At 31.3% G+C, this 27,868-nt stretch overlaps 1 protein-coding gene across 7 annotated transcripts in view; it reads left to right on the plus strand.

Moving 5' to 3' along the window:
- Positions 1–27,868, plus strand: part of LOC108552350 (uncharacterized) — a 199,079-nt gene that overhangs the window by 96,003 nt on the left and 75,208 nt on the right. For 5 of the 7 annotated variants that reach the window (XR_001890547.1, XM_017906851.1, XM_017906852.1 and 2 more), the window contains one exon: positions 27,615–27,760. Coding sequence is in view for 6 of the 7 variants with exons in the window: in XM_017906851.1 (XP_017762340.1) it covers positions 27,615–27,760 (146 nt within the window). In the remaining variant the exon portion in view is untranslated. The remainder of the gene's footprint in view (positions 1–27,614; positions 27,761–27,868) is intronic. The other 2 variants (XM_017906854.1, XM_017906856.1) reach the window with 1 other exon arrangement.

Raw genomic sequence — 27,868 nt, forward strand, 5'->3', positions numbered from 1 at the left:
ATTAAATAATAAAATAATATGATATAATATAACGATAAAAGATTTTTCAAAGTTATATTATTATAATAATATAATAATAATGGAATATAGAATTAATGTAATAATACAATAATGTAATAGATCAATGTCAACGTGGACTTTAACACATTTATCACATTTTATATACACCCATGTTGCACTTTCAAATGCATGATTCCTTCACTTGAATCACAGTTCTCGAGTTATTAAGACTCCCACACAGTACATGGTTTCGAATTACTTAGTAAACAACAATTTACTAACAAATGCTTGCCAACATGACAATGTCTATTATAGTAATTAAAACTTCTATCACAACCATTAAAGTTCCACAAAGTCCAGTAACCATGGTTTCACACTGATGTCCTTGCTAAATGTTCTGGGAATATAGCGTTTTAACTGTTCCTAAGTGGAGTTCTGGAAGATCAGTGAAAATGGACCACGAAATGTCGACAAGCAAATGTAGACATTGATTTAATAAGTAAATAATTTTATAATTAAAACAAAATTGTAACTAGATTATAATTTACATACCGTTCGATATTAGCACGCGAATTGATGTCTGATATCAGAGTATCGATATCTGTTTAACATTTTTATGGAGATGGCAATATTTGTTTGATATTTTTATGAAAGTATCGATACCTGTTCGATACTTATATAAGTGTATCGATATTTGTTTGATATTTTTGTGAAAGTATCGACTGCTATTTGATACTTCTATGAAAGTATCTATACTCGATTAATACTTCTACGAAGGTACCAGTATCTGTTTGATACTTGTGTGAAAGTAACGATAGCTATTTGATACTTCTGTAAAAGTATATATACTCGTTTGATATTTCTATGTAAGTGTCAGTGTCTGTTCCATACCTCTGTGAATGTATCAGTATCTATATCATATTTGTATGTAGGTATCTGTATGTATGTGATATTTTACATAGGAATTGATACTTATTTAAAACCTCTATGAAAGTATCGATACCTATTTGATACTTGTATAAAGGTATCGATGCTTGCTTAATACTTATGTGAAAGTATCTATACTTCTTTGATACTTCTACGAAGGTACTGTAGTGTTTGTTCCATACCTCTGTGAAGGTATTAGTGTCTGTCTGATATTTGTGTAAAAATATCAATAGCTGTGTGATACTTCTATGAAGGTATCAGTATTTGTTTCATAGCTCTGTGAAGGTATTAGTGTCTGTTTGATACTTGTATGAAGATATCAGTATCTGTTTGATACTTGCATAAAGGTATCAATACCTTTTTGATACTTGTATAAAGGTATTAGTATATGTTTGATGCTTGTATGAAGGTATCAGTATCTGTGTGATACTTTACATAAAAATTGATACTCATTTAACACCTCTATGAAAGTATTGATAGCTAATTGATACTATAGTACTATAAAGGTATTGATACTTGTTTAATGCCTCTGTAAAAGTGTCGGTACCTATGTGATACTTGTCTGAAAATATCGATATCAGTTTGATATTTCACACTAGTATTAACCTTTTGCACTCAATGACTTTTGGCTAGAGAAGAGTGGAAATTCAAAGATTCTCTATTAAAAAGCTGACGATACTTTTTTGAACAGTAAATAAAGAATTGTATAATAATAGAGTTGTAGAATTATTTAATTTTGATACCTCGCACACTGTTACATTGCATTAAATTTGATACATTAATTAATATCGATCTTCCAAATTTTATGAAATGGTGACTAAAGCTCATCTCTCGAGTGCAAAGGGTTAATATCCATGTAACACTTATAAAATAGTATCAAAACTTATTTGATACTTGTATAAAGGTATCAATACTCACTTGACATTTCTGTGAAAGTATCGATACTTATTTCGTGTAATATTTTCTTTAGTTCAGTATTATTGCTATTATTATATTAATTATTTTAAGTATCAAATAAATACAAATGTTTCGATGAAACACCAAATGGGTATTGAGAGTTTCAAAACATACAAAAGGAGTGTTGAAATTTTCCTACAAGTATCAAACTCACTTCAGATATCGATACCTTCATAGAAGTATCAAATGGGCCTCGATACCTTCATAAAGGTATCAAGTGAGTATCAATTCGAGAAGCATCGTTGTCGAAAATTGATACCAAGTACTTAAAATTTCGATACGTATCGATACTTCCCATTGAGTACTTTGATATCGAATTAATCGAATGTCATCAGTAGTATCGATATCAATCAAATTATTAATGAGGGCTGTTGTTGTGCTCAACTTTGTGGCTATTCTTCGCTTAATCTTGACAATCCTCGGTTATCTTCGGCTATTCTCGCCTGTTTTTGGCTATTTTTGGCTATTTTTGGCTATTTCTGGCTATCCTCGACTATCGTCGGCTATTCTCGGTTATTTTCGGCTATCGTCGGCTGTTCTCGGTTATTTTCGGTTATCCTCGGCTATCGTCGGCTGTTCTCGACTATCGTCGGCTAACCTCGGCTATCGTCGGCTACCTTCAGCTATCGTCGAATGTCCTCGGTTGTTTTCGGCCATCTTCGGTCGACCTCGGCTGTCTTCGACTAACCTCGATTAACCTCGACTAACTATAGCCTCACGCGTGTTTTATGTATAGGATATGTATAATTTTTCATGCATATCTTTTCTTTCTTCAATACTCTATCGTTTCCATACTATGCAACCGTTTCCAACAATAAATTACACCCAAAAACATCAAAATTAACAATCAAGGCTATTAATATTCTCGTTTATGCTAGTATCTCTATTACTCTCTATTCTTCTCTCACATCCCTGACATTTTAACCTAAACAGAGGGCTGAGAATCATAATAGCATAAGTTCAAATTATGATAATTTGAATTAACATCTTTGAAAACTAAAAAACTTCATTTCTCTATTTCAATAGCCAATAAATTCATTAAATATACTCAATATAGTCAATAAATTTCATTGTATGAGATAAGTTTTATTGAAAGTGCTATATGTGTGAGATTATGAGTATTGTGTAAAAGAATGATAATTGAGTAAAATAGCATGTATAGGTTAAGCATCGAACTATGTATCTATCCACGATCTATTTACTTACAAAAGACAGGATTTCGATGATATTTATGTTAAACATAGTTCTCAAAAAAGTATTCAACACGTATTTCTTTTTTATCGACCATATTTCATACTGAAGGGGTGAAATCAACCCTCCAAGTTTTCGTTACTCATTGTGCAATGGCTGTATACCGCACTTTAAACATTTATAATTTCGCTAATTTTATGAATTCAAGCGAATCCTTTTACACTGACATTTTCGAAAACATATACTTTGATAAAATGTAAAAAAGATTGATTTTTTTAATCTGGGTTACAAGAATATAACCCTTAAAAGAGAGAGAGTAAATTGTTTATCAATATATTAATGTAAATGTGACTACAGGTTATAATACATTTAGCACCAATACACACGAATTCTTTTTCATTGCACAAGTACATTCTCCATTTTCCCTGCTGTTTCATCTACCTATTCCTATAAAATTCCAGATCTCTTTATCCTCGCCTTAAAACGGTAGATGATAATCTCACGCACTCGATCTAAACACTCTTCTTTCACACTTGTAACTCTACCCCAAATATCCTTTGATCGCACGTATATTGTTCGATCAAATATTCTTAGTGCATTCGACCTGGATAGTGTTGTTCCTACGCAATGGTCCTTAGAAATGTTTGAGTCGAATTCTGTCCTGAATTATTGTAATGTCCTTATGTGCTTAAGCCAGGAACTGACCGCTGTTCTATCAGAAGTCATTGGTCAAAGCGAGCAGTGGCCAGGCCAATCAGAAGTCCTCGTCTTGTCCTTTGTTTACAACCTGTCGCTTGTCTATCCTTGGTCTAGACATATCTCGCATTTGTGTGTTAGTCATTGGTGATTGCGTCCGTAGTTAGTTCTTTAATCCTAAGACAAATGTTACACAATTGAGAAGATCAAAGCCTTATGCTATTGTAGGGTCACACAGTCTCTACTCGCTGGAGAGTACCTCGGAATACTCAGATTCACTGCAGTCTGTATTTTCTATTCGATTCTCAATAACGCGTAACTCTCGCAATCACAACTCTCGGTCTCAACTCTCTCATGGACTACCTCAACTCTCTAATGACTATCTCAAAACTCTCCCCTATCTTCCAGAGCGGGCCCTTTTAAGCCAGTCTGGAAGGCAAGAGTCTCCCCCGAAGGAGGAGAAAGCTCCCTCCACGTAACGCTCTGGGGTGGAAGGGATTCCTCCTTCAGGTTAGGCTCTCCGAAGGGTCACCCACGCGGGGACCCTTCCCGAGAGGTGCCCACTGACGCGTCACCCCCGGTTTACAATGGGGAAAACCGGGGTTGAGCGAGGCTACCTCACATGGCCTGGCCCCAACTTCTCCAGGCTCGTCTGGCCACCAGACGCTAACGGGGCCTCTATACCTGGGAAGTCAAAAAATATCCTACACTATCATTCAGTTTTAATTCCTTTTTATGATCAAGAAACATTTCAAACGATTAAATATGGAAGTCCTCAGAAATAGCAAATGTTCACGTCCATATAATAAATTTTAGGGTAGATCACTATCTTGAACATACGTCTTCCTTGGTTCTGGATTCTTCTAGCGATTAAACGTGAAAATCCTCAGAAATAGCAAATGTTCATATTCATATAATAAATTTTAGGGTGAATTGCTATGCTTATCATACGTCTTCTTTCTTGAGTCTAGGTTCTAATAACGATTAAATATGAAAATTCTCAAAAATAGCAAATATTCACGTTCATATAATAAATTTTGGGCCAGATTACTATGCTAAATATAGATCTTTCTTCTCAGTTTTTGGTTCTTATACCGATTAAATGTGGATATTTTCAAAAATAGTAAATGATCACGTCCATATAATAAATTTTAGGGTGGATTGCTATGCTTACCATATGTCTTCTATCTTCATTCTGGGTCCCTACAACAATTAAATGTGAAAATTTTCAAAAATGGCAAACATTCTCATCTGAATAGTAAATTTTACTGTAAATTACTGTTCTAGACAGAAGTTTTCTCTCTCAATCTAGAGTTCTTACTTTTGACTGATACATTTTTCTGAACTATGTGTCCTGACACTCGCACAATCTGTCTTCCTTTATCTTTTTAAACCCTTCACTCTACGTGGCTATCCTAGAAAGACATTCATGCACACCTACTCGAAACCTTGGATGACCTTGGATCCCTCGTTACCATTTCAAGCACTTCGTCCACTCTTTCTTCTTACCTCTAACACTCTAGGTCAACATTCTGGGTTTACACCTTTATTGCTCTATCCCAAACACTTCACCATAACTGTAGCTCTTTTGCAAATAGGATTAATATTTTATAAATACAATTATTAGGTATAAAATCCAACATTTTCATAGATACAATTATTTTTCAATTAATACTTATGGTTTTCAGATTCTTGGTACAAGTACAAAAGATATTTTTGATGTACATTTTATTTATACAAAATATTAGAAAATATTTGAGACAAATATTGTTATAAAAGTAAAATCTAGCATTTGCATAGGTACAATTATTTTTCAATTAATACTTATGGTTTTCAGATTCTTGGTACAAGTACAAAAGATATTTTTGATGTACATTTTATTTATACAAAATATTAGAAAATATTTCAGACAAATATTGCTATACGATGAAAATAAATAATTATGTTTAATCACTGACTAGTGAATTTTTATCTACAAAATTACTTTAATATTTAGAAAATACTTTCTATTTAAATAAAAGACGATATTAAATTTTTCAAAGGCAGCTGCATGTTTCCATTAATTGCGACAATAATATAATTTTGCTACTATATTTGACTATATAGTATATTTATATATACTATATTTACTATATTTTGCGGTACTATAGTACCAGTGCTGAATAAAATATCCTAAAATTCACAAAAATTTGTGCATCATGCTGTTTTTAAGAAAATACTCTTCTTTTATATAGCTTCTTTTATAGATTCCTCATAATTGGTAGCAGTGTCTAAGCCATAATCTGAAGGAGATCAGTAAATCCATAAAAGCTGAAAGAACTGAAAGAACTCCTCCATCTTGAATAATTTCAAAAACCATACGTCGTAACATTTTATGTTTGCGCATAGGTTTATAAACCTAATTCGTTTCTTAAATGTTTCCTATAAAATGTCCATTACTGAGGAATCGTAATGGGTTCAGGAAATTAAATAGCACAGACGGAAATTAACTTGGAGTGTCAGCTACGGGAAATATTGAACTCTTATCAGATGTTCATGCTTCGCGAAATAAACTTGAAAGTGATCTATAGTGATAAAGGATATTTCGCAACACGACCTCTGTCATTCGTGACTCTATTAGACGTACCAAAAATCTATTTCAATTTTTCTAGTTAATTTTCTCGTTGCGGTATTTATACGTTTGTCCAAATATTTTTTAATTTGTTAACTTCTACATTTTTAATATTTAAATAAACCTATATATAATCGTAAACAACCTGGACACGCGATAAAAATTTTGGAATAAAATATTCAGGTATATTTCGAATTTTTATTATTGCAACAAAGAGAAATTATTGCAATTAACATTTCAATAATTTTGAAAATTAAAAATTGTCTATATATGCTATGATAACAAACAAATAATCGGCAATATTGATTTTAATCATTTTAATCAGTATTCGTTAACTCCTTTAACAATTTTTATCGTGTTTAGAACTTGGCACATCAATTATTAATGCAAAATTTATCACTGCGAAATTTACATACACGTACATATTTTAATGAAAAAAAGTATCATTGGTATGTAAATTTTTGTGGAAATTAAATGAACTGGTTTTGGTACATTCGTTACAAGCACGTATTGTTTACGTGTTTGTTTTCCAAAATCAACCTGAGTGAATAAATTATTATGCCCAGAATGGTTTGTAAAATCATCAGAAATTATTCATTTAATGAAAAATATGAGAATGGTTAAAAAAATTCAAAACAAAAACTGGGAACCTCCACTTGGCATTTTAGAATACAATTTTTCTTTATTATACATTGTATTTTTAGTACAAATTTATTAACAGTCAGAATAATTATTTTACGAACTAATTTATTCACTGAAATACTATGCACGATATTCGTTTTGTGCTGATGAAGTTGCTTTTAGCACCAAGGCTCTTTTCATTTATAGCACTGCCTTCGTACGTGTCGAGAGTTATGCCCACTTTAGTGTCCATTGTTCTCGTAAATTTATGAGAAGAAATATAAAATTGAACGAACCTGTTCTAATTTAACTATATCAAATTTGTGTCTTTATATTGCTCTTCATTTCGAGGTTTACTTCCTGCAATTCTATAATCTTGGTCCACACATCTCTCTAGCTCTATCAGTGTAAAATTACTTCGATAGAAATCGTGTTTTGGCATTTTATTGACTCTCAGGATCACTATTTCGTTTCGTCATCATCTCCGTATCTCTCATCTCCAAGATCCCCATTACAACTACCCTCGAGCGTATAAAGTCCCCCAGTCGTAACAACTTCCTTCGTCAGATGGCGCATTGACAAAGCGAGAGGCCACTAACTCAGTCCTGACATCTATCGGTTAATCTGCAGAAACAAAGCGAAGTAACTTCGCAATTTCTGTAGTCTTATAAAGAGTGAGCTTCCTTATCTGATATATATACATTTTTTAAAATTGATTACTGCCATATAAACTATTGGATTCGCCTACTTTAGGTTATTCTTATTATTATTTATTATTCTTATTAATTTTAAAAATTGAATTAACATAGTCAATATTTGCTTTGTGTCAGATATTGCTGTCATTAATCTGCAGAAACAAAGTGAAGTAACTTAACAAAGAGTAAGTTTCCTTATCTCATATACAATACATATTTTTCCAAATTTAATACTGTCATATGAACCATTGAATTTTTGCCTACTTTAACTTCTGTTATTCTTATTAATTTTAAAAATTGAATTCACATAGCCAATATTTGCTTTGTGTCAGATATTACTATCATTAATCTGCAGAAACAAAGTGAAGTAACTTCCCAATTTCTGTTGTCAAATAAATAGTAATCTTCTTTATCTCATTTACATATTTTTTCAAATTTAATACTGTCATATGAACCATTGAATTTTTGCCTACTTTAACTTCTGTTATTCTTATTAATTTTAAAAATTGAATTCACAGAGCCAATATTTGCTTTGTGTCAGATATTACTATCATTAATCTGCAGAAACAAAGTGAAAACTTCCCAATTTTTGTTGTCAAATAAATAGTAAGCTTCTTTATCTCATTTACATATTTTTTCAAATTTAATACTGTCATATGAACCATTGAATTTTTGCTTACTTTAACTTCTGTTATTCTTATTAATTTTAAAAATTGAATTCACAGAGCCAATATTTGCTTTGTGTCAGATATTACTATCATTAATCTGCAGAAACAAAGTGAAGTAACTTCCCAATTTCTGTTGTCAAATAAAGAGTCATCTTCCTTGTCTCATATACATATTTTTTCAAATTTAATACTCTTTTTCTCATTAATTCTTAACATTGAATTCACGAAGGAAGAGAGAAAGTGTTCTCGTACTTATACTACCCTAGTAAATAATTGTTAGGTTACGTAGTATTGGCATTCACAAAGGAGTGACAACTCTTTCAACATAAAGTTATTTATTAAAAAAATACAGATTATTACAAAATCAGCGCTTATGAGAATCATCTTGACACACTTGTACTCGTTGAAACACACTGTCGAATTCTCATTCTAACACTCTGCAACTCTGATTTTAAGATTTTCTGATCTGCAACTCGGCGAATTTTTCGTTACAGGAAAATAGTAATTGGAAGACTTTCTGCCATAAGGTCGACGATATTTCTAAAACAGTAAATAAGAGATCATATGCAAATTAAGGCGTAGAATTATTTTGCTTCGATATTCCACGCATCGTTGACTAATTGTAAATTTGATATATGAATTAACATCCATCTTTAGAATCTGATTAAACGGTTACTGAGAGGCGCCTCTCGAGTGCAAAGGGTTAACACTGACTCTCGCATCATTCAACATCCCTTTTATACTCATTTATACTACGCAATGCTAAAAGTTCGAAGGTTCTCGAAACGTTTCCCGAAATCGTTCGTCCTCCACTCATTGTTAATTGTTTAATAATAGTATTCTTACGATCCACGTTCGATCGCACTTCCAATCTCTCATCAGTCGCACCAACAGTCATTCGATGCTCTACTACGCCATTCATGCACCTGCCACTTACTAAGGCATACATACTTAAGTACGCTCGACCCATTCTCCCATCCCACAAATATAATCTCGAATTAAGGATACCGAAGTGAAATTGAAAATTATATTGAAAAGGTTATGTGTTTTTCGGGAACAAAATTTTCTCTAAATTTAGAGTCAAGATATTCTATGAAACAATTTACAGTTTGCGTTCCTGTCCTTAACGAATTGTTTTCCGACAAATTTTCATTTCGATGAAGCATCCAAAATATTTGGAAAAATTTTTCTCTTTTACAAGACTTTTATGTATATGCACATAATTTTAAAGCATTTTTTAAATAATATTGCTTCCCTCTAATTTGGTTTATTAATCGTATAAAGTGTCACGATAGAGGTGACTTATGAGTTTTAGAGAAAAATAGTTTTGTCACTACAGAAGTGACCTCATAGTGTAAAGAGTTAAAATTAATTATTTAAGAATTTATGTACATTGTTTACACATTTCAGTCACGAATTATCAACTATTTCTGACTTTGTATAGTAGCACTATATAACATTTGACAATAGAATTATCGAATCGATTAAAATAATTAGTTTCAAGCTTTTCGTGATTGCAATTATTGAAAACCTGCAACTGTTTTTAATAAAATTAATATTGACTTTTATTCAAATAGGAAAGTAACATAGCTCCGTAATTGTTATACCTAATTATTAGATGCGAGGTATACTTATACTAAAAATATACATAATTATTTTGATCATAACATTTTAATTATTATTATTTATGGTGTATGTGTATTAAAATTAATATTGGTTTTCTATTAATATTAACATTAGTTAAAATGTTCTTATCAGTAGTACATTTAGGTATATGTATATTTCGAATTAGGTTTTAATTTTAAAAGGGCAAAGATTATATAAAAGTATATTTCAAACCAAGCTCGTACGACATGAAGGTAGACAAACAGACAAACAGTATGGTAAAATATCTTTTGGTATTTTACATTTTTATCGAAATATGAAGATTACATTAAGTTTCTTTTTTTTTAATAAAACATGTAATTTTTGTTTTCCTATAAGTTCATACCAAAGAATTTTTCAAATATCAGACAGTTTACAATTTTATCTTAACACTAGAACTAATTCATAATTTGTATCTAAATATTGTATAGATAAATATTATACCAACAACATACTATAATGATACTATATCGAAAATAATTAACACGTTGACTGCCATGGTGGTCATCAGTGACCGGCGCTTGTTTCATCGATGGGGCCATAGTGGTCACCAATATTCTGCGATACTAATTTTTTAAATTAAAATTTTTTTTATTCTAACCATTTTTTGAAAAATTTCAACAACGTAAATAAATAGGGAACTTTGAATAGAAAACGTTAACTCGTTGAATGCTATGGGGGTCATCGGTGACCGGCGCACCCAGATTGATAGAAATATATATAACAAATGTCAATATTTAGAAATTTTTATTATTACCATCGTTAATACAATGGTGACCCCCGTCGTAATTAACATGTCAAACATGGTTGTACATTGTAACTTATCCATTGCAGATAATATTTCAACATTATATGTATCGCATAATAGAAAATTCATCATGGCGCCACAGGCAATCCCTGTAAAACTGGCGTGGCCTTCAACGTGTTAATAATTTGCACCATTTCTTTTTTCTTTGTCATATTGTTTAATAATTCATCATTATATCTGTATATCGTCAATAGGTCGACCGCAATTGGCGACGGTTAATGACGACCCAAATCTCTTGAGGAACTTGTGTTTTAGTGGACTGTATATTTTGTAATTGTTCCGGTTAACTCTTCTGAACTCTTCGAATGTTATTTGCTGACTGACTGGTACTGACCTAACTAACTTGTGCGATGCACGATCTTTCGGAGCCCATGGTTTCCAAAGGGAAATCGGTTTTCCCATTGGTGGTTGACAGGACCGAGGGTGGGCCCTCGGTCCGCGAATCAGATGCCCCCAAAGAAGGGAGGACCGTCTTCCGCGACCAGGTCTGCCGGTGGAGGAAGCCTCTCCCTCAAAGGGGGTTGCTGGTGGGCCACCCGCACATTCGTGATCCTTCCTGAAGGACCCGTTACTTTATGGCTCCGAAAGTCGCGACATCGCACATGGCCTGGTCCCTTTCTTTGCAGGCCTATTGTCAGCCAAATCCTAAGTGCTGTTGCCTGCTTTCTAACATTAATGGCTAAAGAAAGCCTCGTGTCCGGTGACCCGAGGGAAATAAAGAATTGTTTGAAAATGCATTGAAAATGAAGATAGAAAGGACACGGAACTTGAACTAAAACAGCAATTAGAATCTGGCTGCCAGAAGACCCTAACGGTCTTCTGGGTCTATTCTAATCAAGGGCCGAACAAAATACCGGCACGACATTCCAAGGCTTAACAATATCGTTAAAATAATAGAAATTTTATCGTTGCTCCCTAAGCATAGTAGTCAAAGTGTTAAATATAGATAATTACACCCTTTCTCAGTAAAAGTTAATTAATTTGACTAATATCGTGAAATAATAAAATATTGGTGACACGTTTGATAAGTAGTATTAAAATATGGATTTAACATAGTTACGAACCAGAATGGCTGTAAAGCTGAAGGATAGTGTTTGTTCGAGAGTTTAGTGGTAATCATACATATATAATCGTTTGGTTACCACTAGTTGCAGCAGGAAGGTGGATAGTGTAAACGTCAGGACTAAAACTCCACCTAAACTTTAGAGAATCACTGAAAATGTTAGCTTAGTTCTATAACTTCGTGACGTCGATTGTTATAGATTTATCCTAAATTGAGAAGTTAAATATCTATATCAAATCAGTGGCTATTTGATCCGCTATGGTAAAGCAATAACTTTACTGCTGATATTTAAGAGGAATAAATACATTCATAAAATTAAATAAAACTGAAACTGATTAAATAAAAATTAAATTATAATTTCGTTAATAAACATATGTTGTTCCCACGCGTCGCGAATGTGTCGAAGTTATTTCCTTCTTATGAACGCGTGGGGTGCTCTAGACGTTTTACGGTCTAGAACTGTTATTGTTTGGTAGCCCGAATGTTAATCTGCTTCTTCCTTACCCCCTTCCCCGGAGTCGCGATGAAGTAGAAGGTTTTACTGTGATCGTTTGCGAGTTCGAACTAGACTCTTTGAAGACTGGACTGTGTCTGTTTGAAAGTTGGAATTTGACTGTTTGGAAGTTGTGGTTTGACTCACTGACCCTTTTCCGCTAGTCAGTTCTTCGCCTTGGCATGTCGAGGATGCGCGCTGATTGGTTGTTTAGAAAAATGTTAATTTCCCAATCAGCGGCATCCTAAGTGTCGTGATCACCCCTTCCATGCGCCCTTGGCGCGCCTTCTCCTGCAAGGATGGGATGACACTTGAGGGGGCGTGAGGTCATGGGTTTTTCCCAAGGGTTACGGTGTTCGTCCAGGTCCGGTGTGTCGGTGGTTTGTTACCCTGAGCGAGACTTCGGGATGACCCTTCAGAATTACCGAGGTTTATAACACGTCCTTTGGTTATTGAGCGTAGACGAAATGAAGATTTGAAAGAATATTAGTGTCATTGCCCCCCAATATACCTAGAGCCCAACTCTAAAATAGTCTGACTTTCCGATCGTGTTATAAACCTTAGAAATACCGACCTCACGGCTCATTTTGTGATGCCAAGGCGGGATACTCCATATGCACCGCGTAACATATATTATGGGACGAATTTGGGAAAAAGAGTTTTGTTTAACGAGCACATTTTTGCTATATTATATTCAATGTGTTAAATACAAGTGATTAACGAACTGAATTCTGGATAATCATATGTAGGGTGGTCCACGCAATTTGCACACCTATGTAACTTCCAAGGTATACGTTACACGAAAAATTGTTATATACAAAAGTTGTATGGTTTGAAGGGGAACATTATATGGTATATATATTTTATTCATAAGTGGAAGCGTTTCGGAGATTTGAAGATCAACTTTGTTTTTTAAAATCGAATACTATATTTTTTATACCAAACTATGGAAAAATGTCGAATTTTGAGTAAAAAATTATTGACTTTTATTAAACCTAAACCTAATAACTAACATGTAATTTCATTTTATTTTTTGAAAATTTCCTTCCTTCTTAAGAAAATTCTAATAAACAAATTGGATATTGTAATATTAATAATAAAAATTGTAATATAAACGTTAATCATGTAGATATCTCGCTGTCCTTCGGAAATCTGTGATGAAGTTGAAGAAAAGAAATAAAGAAAATTTCAGGAAATAAAGTGAAATTACTCGTGTTATTATTAGTTATTAGATTTAGAACTAATAAAGATCCATATACTTTTACTCAAAATTCGACATTCTTCCATATTTTGGTACGAAAAATATAGGCTTCTATTTAAAAAAACGAAGTTGACCTCCAAATCTCCAAAATACCTTCACCTATAAAGAAAATAAATACACTATATAATGTACCCCTTTAAACCATGTAACTTTTGTATATAAAACTTTTTTATCCAATATATACTTTGGAATTACAAGAATTCATGCATGCTCATGAATATAATACAATATTATACAGTAATATTATATAAAAATATGTGATAATAAATTTGACCACATTGTACTTGACTGAACAGATTTCATCTGAGCACGTTCTGAATATCCTTCTTGAAGGAATCAAAAGGTTACAAAGCTAGTGGTCATATATAACAATGAAATCTTTTCAAGGATTTCGTATGTAAATCACGATTTCATTTTCATTATTAATGTTCCATTATGGAAATCTTTGCATTAAAGTTTCAAAATTTATTGACCATACTTTCGAGTAAGTTGTACGATTTAGAACAAAGATAACGAGACTTTCATTTCAATCTGAACAATGTAAAACGTAATGAGGTGTAATTTTATGACTTGCTCGCAGAATTTTGCATGTGCGCCGTTATACTGTGAAAATCCTCTAATAAGGGAACAGTTTTAACAGCCTTCGTGCTTATTAAGAAATGCTTATTACACTGTGGAGTGATTTATCGCTGAAGAAAGAGGTGTAAACGAAGGATTTTTGGAAAAAGAAAATTATTTTTATAAAACATTGTTCAATATTTACACCGAATAAAATATTTATTAAAATATTTAAAATAAAATAAAATATTATCATTGATGCTAATATTGTGCAAAAATTAGTATTCTGCAAAAGCTAAGAAAACAGATAAGCTAAGATGTAATAAGAGATAAAAGAGATCAAATAATAAAATAAAGAATAATAAGAAAGGAAAGAAAAATAATTCTATTAATTGAATCATAATTATCCAGAGTCTTTAATTTGTTTATTAACAAACTATAATTATATTATAGGATTCCTTCTTATTTTTAAATAAATTAGATTATATCCATAAAATGTGCTGACATTACCTTTGTTTAATGAACACATAAAACGTAAAAATAGGTTACAAAAGAGCAACTATGAAAGGTGGAATATAAAAATTAATTAAAAAAGACTTAGTGGAGCAGAAAATCGAGATACCAAGAAAAATGAACCCAAGTTGGTGTAATTAAAATTAATTTCATTTAACCAGGACGTGTATGTCTCGGTGAATTTAAACTGCAGGTTGGAAAGGAAGGCAAGTGGATATTGAGAGTTATTCAACGAAAATAATTAGTCCGAATAAGTTCGAGTAGGATAACTTCGAAGAAGCTGCTAATGATGAAGCTAGAGAGGCACTCCGCGAATGTTTACCTACATCAAAAAGATTATACTGCAGTAATATTGAGGAAGGAGGAAAAGGGAAAAGTAACAAACTGGAAAAACATTTTATGTAATGCTTGCTATATAGTGAACACATCGTGATTTCACGAGTATACTTGTCTTAGATGTCGAAGATACTGAGAACAGAATCATATTTATAGAAAAAATTTCAATTCCATCAAAATCAAAGTCTTGAAGTCCTTCGATTTATACAGGGTGTTACATTGAATGTAGAAAATAGAGGGAAAGACTGAATTCAGGACACTTACATGAGAAAGAAAATTGATAGAAATATTGTTGAAAATAAGATACGTCTTAACGTATCGAATATACAAAAATTAATCTGTCAAGAGAAATAGATATATCTTTAATAATTATAAATATATATAAATAGTTTAATAGATTAGTGCATTTCGGACGTTGACTATGGACGATGAAGTCGGCTTCACGTCCACTCGGCTATGGCGAGTGTCATAGGACAATTATGATGATGTAAGGAGAACGACATTCGGCTAAGTCTCGAATAGGGACTAACGCGGATAACTATGTATAGTTATGGAAAGTCTCGCGAAGATATAGCATCGTGGAGTTGTACTGTGCAAAATGCGCTTTATTCGTGTCCTGGTGCGAATATATATATGCTGGACTGTATGCTAGGGAAAGGGTATGTTTTGGAGAGATATTGGTTGACTCAGGATTGGCTATCGATGCACTTTGGTTTGTTTCGTATGACTTCTCTCAGGTTTGGGGTTTGTATATAATGACGCAATAGGAAAAGGTTTGGAGAGATGACAAAAGGCACCCGTTGACTCTGGTTTGAGATCTGAGTTATTAGTGCATTTCGGACGTTGACTATGGACGATAAGGTCGGCTTCACGTCCTACCGTAGAACGAAGCGCTGTGCCAAAGATGAAAATATTATGCTCGTGCAGTCTTTAACATTCGGGACCAAGCCTTTTGAAGAAAAAAAAAAAAAAGGAAAAATCGGCCATTGCAATAGCGTTTGAAATTCTTTGCGAAGAGAGCTAAGTACGAAGGTAGCACTTGTCTTAATTTTGAGCTTAATTTTAGTAACCGGTGACTATAGCGGTGACTCACCCGCCATGTGTAGATGGCGTCTCGTAGTTGGTGACTACGGTTACACGTCGTGCGTAGATGGCGTCCCGTGGCTGGTGACTATAGTCACCCGTATTAGCGAAAGGGTTAAGCAATATAATTAACGCAAAAGCACAAGACACGTACAACCCTACAACCTACAACCAAATCAACAAATTGGACCCACGTGTGACTGACCCACAGAAGCGACGAGACATCACAGGAGTCATACAGAACTCGAAGAGAACACACCAGAAGCTAAACATAACTCAGTCAGAACGCATATAGTACGCATCAGAATATGTTGAAAATAAGATACGTCTTAACGTATCGAATATACAAAAATGAATCTGTCAAGGGAAATAGATATATCTTTAAACTATGCGCCGAAGTGGTTCCGGAAATGGTGAAGTGTTTATTTCACACGTTAGATAAGAATTAGGAGACCAGAACGAGCTGCAATCGCATACCCTTTTTCTTCACTCTAGTTTTGACTCTCTACGCGAACAGGCAGAATACTTGAGATGTACCTTCCTTAAGACAGAATAAATATAATAATACTATAACGATAGTTATTTCTTTTTACCCATAATCCCAATAAATATATATTCCTAATGTTAATCCTTGAAATACCGTTTCGACGGTCTTATGTAACTCATCAGTAAAAACCATATTGCCGATCTCGTACCCAGGTAAAACACGATGGCCCCTTGACGCTTGACCATCATATATGCCAAGTATATATGATGAAAGTATAGCGTAATAATTCAGTTCGTTTTTCCGTTTGTAACCCCTACCCTTATACCTCAAATTCGAAAACTCCATCCAATTACAAATTACATAGCCTTACCAAGGGTCTACATAAAGACTAGTCCTATTAGCTCGTAGAATATAAAAATACGCGATAGCAAGATAGAAACACAGTCTACTTATTATTTCGAAGCAAAACACAATCTTCTCAAAGAACCGTCCGTCACTAATCGTCGTCAAGTAAGAACGACCTAGTGGTGATATACTATGCGTGGCTGAAAAGGAGTCATCTCGTTCGGATGCGGGGCAAGAGGGGTATTCCACTAGCAATACCCACTCTTCTATGACACTCCCAAGACTACTACCTCCAAGTTCGGTAACGTGATACGTTAACATAGACGTAAGATATCCGTAAAATTCTTACACTCGAATAATAGAAGACGCAATTGAAGACCTAGGATTGGAAATACAAAGCATTGAGTCGGATAAGGAATCAGATGACAATAGCTCAGAAGATTTATAAGGTAAAGGAGTACAAAAGTAATAATAATTAACGTCATTTATGAAAATTGATGTGAAATTTAAGATGTATTTTTCATGATAAATTAATTACGTAATTGCATCGTACTAGATAACCGTTTAAAAAAATCATACGATGTAACATAAATATAAAAAATATGTGTACAGTACATCACGTTTGCCGCGTAATGCAATGGAAAGTTAATTAAGATGCTAATTAGTAATTAGTAATTGCAAATAATCATGTGTTCATCGGAAGAATCTGAAGTTAATATGCATTTGGGATGAGTCTACGCTCTTGCATCTATTTGTTGCGTCTGTCTCACTTTGTCTCGTTGCTTCCTTCGCTTTCTTTGTCACACGGTGTTCTATGACCAGGCTAATAGGAAGGGATCAGTTCTGCCAATAAGGGAAGCTTTACTTTACTTCTACCATGACGTTAGAATGGTTGGGTTAGTGGGGATTCGGTCCTACAAGTTTCTCGGATGACTTCTTTTCAGCCACGCATAGTACACCTAATATAACCTTGTTTCTGAGTTATATCTATTTTATGTTATCACGAAATTTGTAGGTTAGGATGAGGTTGGATCTATATTAATAGCAACACCCTTTATTTAATATAATTCGAAGATTAAAAAGCGTACAAAAGAGAGTAAAGACGATGGAAATCGTTAGTCATGGATAATAAAACATAGAAAGGAAACTCTACCCTTGTTTATTTCTAGCCTCGGAGGTGCTGCCCCTAGTGGCAATTCGCGTAACTATTCTAACATATTGGATCAATTTCTTTTGGGGTATATGTATAATAGAAGGAACAGAACTTGATCCTCGTTTATTGTTTGTTTGTTTTTGTACTATTTGAAGCAAATGGAAATCATGCGAATTTGTAAGTACTATTGTTTTATGGTTAGAGCAGTATGTGCACGTGCTACTATTTGTGGAGCAGGATATTTGGAGTTATTTAAAGCGACTTCTTGAAACAAAGTATGGTAAGAGGAAGCATGTTATGTCTCGAAAACGAGGTTATATTGAACATATGTCTGTACGAACTTTTTTCTTATTTTAGTGTCCTGAATCCACACCTGTCGAACTTCCCACGTACAATAAAACACCCTGTATATCAATATAGTGATAACCGAGTGTGAGAATATATTTATAGAAAAAACTAGGATAGGAAAGACTTTAGTGGTTTACTTATATATTCTAGTAAACTACTACTATAAACACTGGTGTATAGTTAACACCAGGTCAGAAAGGCATTTCTTGGAAAAAGGTGGTTAACACTAGATTTACTAAGCTATAAACTTCGAATGTAATATAGTTAGATAAGACTAGTGAAGATCATGTGATGCAATAAATAGTTATGTATAATTACACACCTATTTCAATGATATAACATTAATAACATTAACTTGTCAAAAAATAATTCTCAATAATTTCTCAAATGATAAAATGAATGTAAAATCAAAAGATTTGAAACTCGTCATTTCAAATAGTTTAGTAATTCTAATGTTAGTAAAAGACTTCAATATAACGTGATCCTAGTAAGCACATACTCTGAATATCTAATATAATATAGCGAAGACGAGGTTACAAGACATATTCGTAGCAAAAAGATTGGTTAGTACAGATTTCAGTAAAATTTGAGCCTTGTTAACTTACGTCTTCAATATCAATATAGTGGAGACCAAGTCATAGGACATATTTAAAGAAGAATATTGGTTAATGAAGATTTTAGGTAGGTCTAAAGTAGGCCTCCATCTTGAAGACTAAGTTAAAAAATATATTTATACAAAAATGTCAGTTAATGAAAACTAATAGTAATTATATTAGTATAGTGTAAACGAGGTTACTGCATATATTTATAGGAAATAGTTGATTTTTAAAGATTGCAGTAAGATCTGATCTTAGTAGGCTTGCATTCTCAATGTAAATATACTGGAGACCAAGTTATAAGATGTATTGAAGACTTCAGAGGAGTCCAATCCTAGTAAGTCTTTGTCTTTGGTACCAATATAAAGGAGACCAAGTTAGAGGTTATATTTATGGAAAAAGGACAGGTAATGAAAATCTAATTGTGTTAGTATAGTATAAACAAGGTTACATTGTATATGTAGGATTGGAATGAGTATGGCCTTGAAGAACTGTCGGGAGTGTTTGAGCTTAGAACAAAGGTGACCGCGCGCAAGAGGATCGAATGGATGTGTATGACAGAGTGCGATAGACGATTGGAAGTTAGTTTATGACTGCGGCATGAGTTTGAAGTACCAGGTCCACCGAGGTTGCGAGGAAAGAGGCATGATTGGGAAGGAAAGCCTGAATGTGAAAAAAGGATAGAACGAATGGTTTAAATAAGGGTGCAAGGGTGCAGGCGAGTCAGAGTGTGTAAGAAGTCCAAGTCAGTCTAACAGTTCGGTCTAAGACAGTCCATCAGTCAGTCTAAGAATGTCCAAAGTCTAAGAGTTTTCAGTCAAAGACAGTGTGTCAAGTCTAAACTCAGTTTATAAGAGTCAGTTTAAGAAAGTTCAGAAGAGTGTACCCATAGCGAATCTCTTGTTTCATAGCCAGCCGCCGTCATTCTATTTATAAGCTTATTTTATTCTATTAACTCTTTGACTGCCACGCCGAAATCACATGCTTCCCTCAGAACGCCACGGGAGTGCACCGCTAGATGCAAGATTCGGTCTAATATGTTTTTAATGTCCTAATAAAAATTTTCAATTGTTCAGTGGGGCACTTTTTGTTTCAAAGTATCTTCTAATTAGCGGTTATATTCAAAATGTCTAACTGCCAATTTTCATTCAACGTAATTCAATGTAGTTCAAGTAGGCCAATCAGTGCGTAAGAAGTCTAAGACAGTCCATCAGTCAGAGTGCGTTAGTCAGAGAGTGTGTCAGTCTTGAAGAGTCGAAGAGTGTCCAAAGTCTAAGACAGTGAAAGTCAGTGTGTCAGTCAGTGTGTAAGCCAGTATGTAAAAAGTCCAAGCCAGTCTAAGAAAGGTCAGAAGAGCGTGCCTATAGCTAATCTCTCTTGTGTCATAGCCGTCATTCTATTTATAAGTTTATTTTATTCTATTAAGAAGCCAACAATACTATCTTGAGTCAGTCCACCTAAAATCCGATCCTACATTTATGATTAACCACTTGCAGTGGCAAGAAATTCACAGACGCGTGTGCCAGAATGGTCCAGTGTTTCTGTAACAATTGCCTAACGACGTGTATACCACGTCGTTGGCGATTCTGTGACAAAAGCATTACGACGCGCGTGACACGTGTTTCCAGCGCAACTGGTTAAAGCTTTATTATTCTTAACTACAGATTTCTTCCGAATAATTACCGATAGTTATCAAGTGACACTGTGGCCTAACGGTATTTGATAAATATTCGAAATAAATCTGTAATTAAGGCATTAATATATTTATAGAAAATAGTTAATTATTAAAGATTGCAGTAAGATCTGATTCTAGTAGGCTAATATCCTCGATGTGAATATACTGCAGACCAAGTTAGAGGTTATATTTATGGAAAAAATTCGGTTAATGAAAACGTCAGTAAAGCCTGATCTTACTTGACCTGTGCTCTTAATACCAGTATAGTGGAGACCAGGTCATAGGATGTATATATCTGCAGGAAGAGGTTGGTTATTAAAACACATCAGTTAAGTCTGATTCTAGTAGCCTTGTACCTTCAGTATAAGCATAATGGAGACCAAGTTATAAACAGTATTTATAAGAAAAAGTTGGTTAATAAAGATTTTAGTAAAGCCTGATCCTAGTGGACTTCTACTTTAAGTACCAACATAGTGGAGGTCAAATAAAGAAAAATGTTGTTGGTATTGGAAGCAGTCGTTGGTGAAAATTTCTAGAAATACTATTTTCAATGTGCATCTCTCTTGTGGTGAATACAGGAGGCCTTCTGTAACACTGTTACAATAGAGCTTGCTTGTTAATGGCCCTCATATTGCACTTTTATGATGGAATAAAACGTTATGGCGAAAAATTGAGTGCAAGTAAAGTCTGATTTAATAACTTCGGACATCCATTTAAAATTCGTCGAGTGTCTGTATAATGAAAAATCGTACAATAAATTTTCACTTGACTAAAGGCTCGAATGTGTCAGAGGACATTTCGACATGCTATTTAAGGAAAATGTTTAAAATCAAAACAAGTGTATACAGGGTGGACCGTGTGACGTATTATCTCGTTTATCTTCAGTTATCTAATTCAGTTTTTGTTGGAGAAGTAATCAAAAATTATTTTGCAGTAACTAGCAGAATATATATAACGATATTTAAATAATACTTAAATAATTTTTGTTAAATTAATCGTGTTGATAAAAACAGCAAAAATCAATTTATTAAAAATAAAAACAATAAAAGTGGTCACGTTAGATGGTCCTCCATAATATTAATTATAAATTAATTAATTTATATTAATAAATAAATCATTGGGTCCCAAAGTATTCATTTCCAAATTAGGAAGATGGTTCCAGGATATAATAAAAGCAAAGGGACTATTTTTAAATTATTTTCGAAAATTTTTAATGAGGAATAATATTTCTTTTAACTGAAACATATGAATAAGAATATTATATCCAAATAACTATACTTAGGTATATTAAGAGTACTTAGATAAGCAATTATTATAGAAACTTCGTAATTAATTTTATAAATAATTATTCCAAAAATAACGAAATTTGAGCGTATAAAGAACTTTTTCTAAATAAATACTGTTTCATTAATAAATAGTGCAATTTCTTATCTAACAATTTCTTATCTATCAAAGATGAAGTTACAATATAGTAAAAAGTAAATAGTATTTTTACCATGAAATGTCACATTTATTTTGTAACAACTGAATCTAAATTTTCTACAGAATAGAAAACCAATTAAAAATAATATTTAGAAATAACATTGCTACATTTCTTTTCATAACGAGAAGATAATTTTTTATCTACATGAAATTTACATTAACAAATTGTTTATATAATTTTTAATATATTAACGAAAATTTAGGAATAAGAATTTTATAAAATAATAGTTCAGTATTTATATAATTTATATTTAATATCTGATATTTAGAAATGTAAATTTCCTAATTTAAAATGCTCATTAATAGACGTGACGAACAGGAATATTTTGCAATTAATCCAGAATATGGAAGAACGCAAAGAACATGACAGACATTAATAGCTATCTGAAAATGACAAGCAGATTATCGATATAGAAATTGTCGTTGCTATTCAAAATGAGTTGAATGATGGAAATTGCGAAAATGAAAAAACCAGCCATCAAGAAGCTGCATTAGTTTCGTTTGAAGCCCATTTTCATTTACAGCGACATATCTATAATACAAGTCAAAAGAAAGCTTGCTTATAGTGAAAGATTAGCATAACGCAGCATTTATGAATACAAATTTAGAACACATCTGAGCAAAAAATTTAAAAATGATTAAAATGATTTAAAAATGATTATTTCCAATAACGTTAGTTACTATTTAATGAACGATACATTCCAATTGATATTATTTCCTCTATTTCGACCAATTAAATATGAAATGTATTATAAATTGTAATAAATAAATTATATTGAAATATATTACATATATATTATAAACATTATAAATTGATAAATTATCTAATTAATAAATAATATGAAAAAAGATTATTTATTTTTTAATTAAAAATAAGTATTTGGTATAACGTTTGGGATAAGTATAGCAATAATTATAATAATAGTGTTAACAAGGAGCACTAATAATATAAAAGCTTGGCATTATATATAATGAAACCAATTATTTTTATCATAATTAAATAACAAGTAATCATAGCAAAAGGCAAATAATTTATTTCGTAATTTCATATTCGTTTCATTGTAAACATATTACTTTACATTTAATGTAAAATATTTCATGAGATATTTGTAATAAATCAAAAGTAATGATTTGTCAAATAACTTTATAAAATTAGATTTGAAGTAATGAAATTTGAAAATTCTTTGAAATCTCTAGACTTCCAAATATAAGAGAACGTGAATAATAAAATGTATCCATAAATAATTATGTTTTAAAATTATATTACAAATTCAGTCAGTAATTCAGTTCACTTTGTTTCAGTTGACATTTCGCACAAAATAATTATTTTACGTCTATCAATGAGCATTTTAAATTAGGAACTTTACATTTCTAAATATTAAATATTAAATATTAGAAATTATATAAATACTGAACTATTATTTTATAAAATTCTTATTCCTAAATTTTCGTTAATATATTAAAAATTATATAAACAATTTGTTAATGTAAATTTCATGTAGATAAAAGTTATCTTCTCGTTATGAAAAGAAATGTAGCAATGTTATTTCTAAATATTATTTTTAATTAATTTTGTACCCTGTAGAAAATTTAGATTCAGTTGTTACAAAATAAATATGACATTTCATGGTAAAAATACTATTTACTTTTTACTATATTGTAACTTCATCTTTGATAGATAAGAAATTGCACTATTTATTAATGAAACAGTATTTATTTAGAAAAAGTTCTTTATACGCTCAAATTTCGTTATTTTTGGAATAATTATTTATAAAATTAATTACGAAGTTTCTATAATAATTGCTTATCTAAGTACTCTTAATATACCTAAGTATAGTTATTTGGATATAATATTCTTATTCATATGTTTCAGTTAATAGAAATATTATTCCTTATTAAAAATTTTCGAAAATAATTTAAAAATAGTCCCTTTGCTTTTATTATATCCTAGAACCATTCTATAAAATAGATCTGTATTACATTCAATATCGACGCTTTATTGTAATTACTAATTATAATTACGAAATAATTAGTAACCGTAGATATTAATTAATTAATAATTAGCATCCAACTAGCATTTCATAATTTATTAGTGACCAACATTATTAATTGATGTTATTAATTAATCAGCACCTAGTATAGGAAGTTTAATTGCTAATTATTAGATTAATGAGCAATTTCTAATTAGTAATACTAATTAATTAGTCAATTCCAATCACTGTAAACATTATCTTAAATACAGATGTAATTAACTTGCATATGTTTAGTAAATTGATTCTTAATAATCTGATATTAATAAATTCTTATTATTTCTAAAAATTAAAATTAAAATGAAAAATTTCGTACATACAATATTAAAATGCATTTGGAAATAAATAATAATAAATCTATTCAGAAAAATTTCCTAAATGCCTTGAATGTGATTTTTAAAAAATTGTTTCTAAACATTTTTAAATTATCTATACATATGTAAATTAAAAAGTAGACTATAATAACATAGAACAGTACTCAACAATTATAATCAATTTTTCATATCACCCTAATTTTCTTTCCAAAATTTTTTCCTCCAAATAATTTTATTAATTAATTGAATGATTTATATGTAAATCAAAAACTGGACTATAATAACATAGAATAGTACTCAACAATTATAATCAATTAATTAGTAAATTAATTCTTAATAATCTGATATTAATAAATTCTTATTATTTCTAAAAATTAAAATTAAAATTAAAAATTTCGTACATACAATATTAAAATGCATTTGGAAATAAATAATAATAAATCTATTCAGAAAAATTTCCTAAATGCCTTGAATGTGATTTTTGAAAAATTGTTTCTAAATATTTTTAAATTATCTATACATATGTAAATTAAAAACTAGACTATAATAACATAGAATAGTACTCAACAATTATAACCAATTTTTCTCTCCAATTTTCTTTTCAAAATTTTCTGCTCGAAATAATTTTATTAATTAATTGAATGATTTATATGTAAATCAAAAACTGGACTATAATAACATAAAACAGTACTCAACAATTATAATCAATTTTTCATATCACCCTAATTTTCTTTTCAAAATTTTCTCCTCGAAATAATTTTATTAATTAATTGAATGATTTTTATGTAAATAAAAAACTGGACTATGATAACATAAAACAGTACTTAACAATTATAATCAGTTTTTCATATCTCTCTAATTTTCTTTTCAAAATTTTCTCCTCGAAATAATTCATAAATAGAGAAAATTACTTTTCACGAATTTAAAAAGACTTTAAATGGGTACTATATTTTCACGCTACATTATCATAAATTTCTTATCGAAGTGAAGTATGTTTGCACTCAAGGACATAAGAAAAATTAAAACCAACAAGCTCTACGTACATAATCAGATTAACACGATTCGAGAGATTTTCAGTGCGACGTGTTTTCTTTTCCAGAGACCTTTTGGCCTTTAAACATTGTAATTAAAAAGTCTATTTTCCGCTTCGTGCGTTCTCTAGTAGCATTGCATCTCGAGAATATTTTCTGAAAGTATTACAGTGAAATCTCGGAGATTGATGGTTCTATAATAGCGTGAATACGTGAGCATAAACTGAATGGGCGTGTAGCGGAAAATTGTCATGAAAATTGTTGCTACGAATCTCTTTTCCGCGATAATCCACAAGACTTGTGAGTATAGTTTACGAGACGATTTATTAAAGAAAATGCTTAAGACAATATATAAAATCACAAAGAAACTTGTACAAAAATATTCCAAGATCCATTTCTGTAATGCTAATTTGGAAACGGGTAACCAATTTTTGTAAATTATTATTTCGATAATTCGCCATCTTTGTTGAAAAATTTTATTTCAATCTTTATGTATCTCTGAATTAGTTCCTTTAATTTGAATTACAGCAACTGAATTATATGTATTAATATAGAATATAATTATATATTAATTATATTTATTATATATTGTATAAGTTATATTATATTATGTATGTTATGTGTGTTATATTATCTTGTTATGTTATGTTATATTGTATTATGTATTATTATATTATATATCATATATATTATATATTATGTACGTTATTATATTAATATTATATATGATAATATATATTATATAGTTAATATAATACGTAAATATATTGTATTTACCTGTCGTATAATTGTATAAAAATTTATTCAGATCTGAGCTTTCTTGTGAAAGTATGAAGTTAGTAATTTACGAATTTTTTATAATACAATTAAAAGGGATGATAGATTGATAATTTTGAAAATTATTTATATTGACCATAATAACAAGTAAGCATTTGGTAACATTCATTTTAATCGTCTTACCTTTGTTCGATACATTTTCTCACAATTTTTATCATTTGTTTAGTCTCGTTCTTTATTATAGCTACGCTACTAGATTGACGGGGAAAAGAGAATGTAATGCAAAGAAAGGAAACTCGTTAGCTGCATCACGTCAGGCTGACCTGACGCCATCTACTGTGCATGTGCGGAACTATTGCACTCTGTTTACATTCGCATTCTAGACTTTTATAACACGTTTTATCACGTTTACAGATTTTACGTACTTTTATCTAGCTTGTAATACGTTTTCCTTATCTTTTTACACGATTTTCAGAAAGTATTATTTTTATTTAAAAATTTTTTGCTAATTTTCTCAGTACATTAGTTTTTCTTTTACTTGTTTATTAAACAAGATGTTTTCGGTGAAAGTACTTTTATATATTCAATTGTTTTGTGTATAGTTTGTAATACTCTTACATAAATTTTATACTTTGTTGCAAATATAAAAACAATAATTTATAACTAAGACTTGCAATATCTCTAGTTAAACAAATTGAGAGGCGGAGATAAAAATTACATTACTAGGATTTTAATAAATATTAACAATTCATGTAAATATTCCCAAAATGAAAAAGTTCCCAAATTTTTCTTATTTTTAATCATCTGCGTGTGAAATAGCGAAATTTAAAAGTATCGAAATAAGAAAATTTTTGCACAAAAATAGCTCACCTTATTAATACGCAGCCTCTAATATTTATTTCTCTTTTTTTGTATTAAGGAAATATAAAAATTTACATTTGTATAAAATTAACAAATTTATTTTAATTAAGATAGTTACATGATATATTACGAAATAAAATATATAAAGAATTATTACACGAAGTTCTAGAGTAGTTGTGACAAAATTCATCCTGTCACGTTGCACAATAGTTATTAGTCACGAGAAATTTGCTCGCAGTTCTTCCCGATAAATGTAGTGAATTAAAAAGAAAGCACAGTTTTCGTTTCTTTGTAACAATCGTAGAACAAGACTTAAATTAATATTTAGAAATCGCGTAATAGATTAGAAATGGAAGTTAAAAAATCGAAATACAACGGCAAGGTGGTTAGTTACAGGGTGGTGGCGGTGGTCGCAGGAAATAGCGAAGCTGTTACGTTGAGCGGCCTCAGGGCTGATACGCAATACCAACTTGTCGTCACTGCCGTGAGAGCCGGCAAAAAATTTCGAAGTCGACCAATCGTCTTCCGAACACTTGGTAAGTTATTCCAATTCTTCGTATCTTGCTGATTTCTAAATTTTCTTAAATTATATTACATATTATATATTGCACAATAATTATATTAATATATAATATAATGTATAT

This window comes from Eufriesea mexicana, unplaced genomic scaffold (genome assembly GCF_001483705.2).
Source record: "Eufriesea mexicana isolate 0111107269 unplaced genomic scaffold, ASM148370v2 scaffold6248, whole genome shotgun sequence".
NCBI classification, from domain to species: domain Eukaryota; kingdom Metazoa; phylum Arthropoda; class Insecta; order Hymenoptera; family Apidae; genus Eufriesea; species Eufriesea mexicana.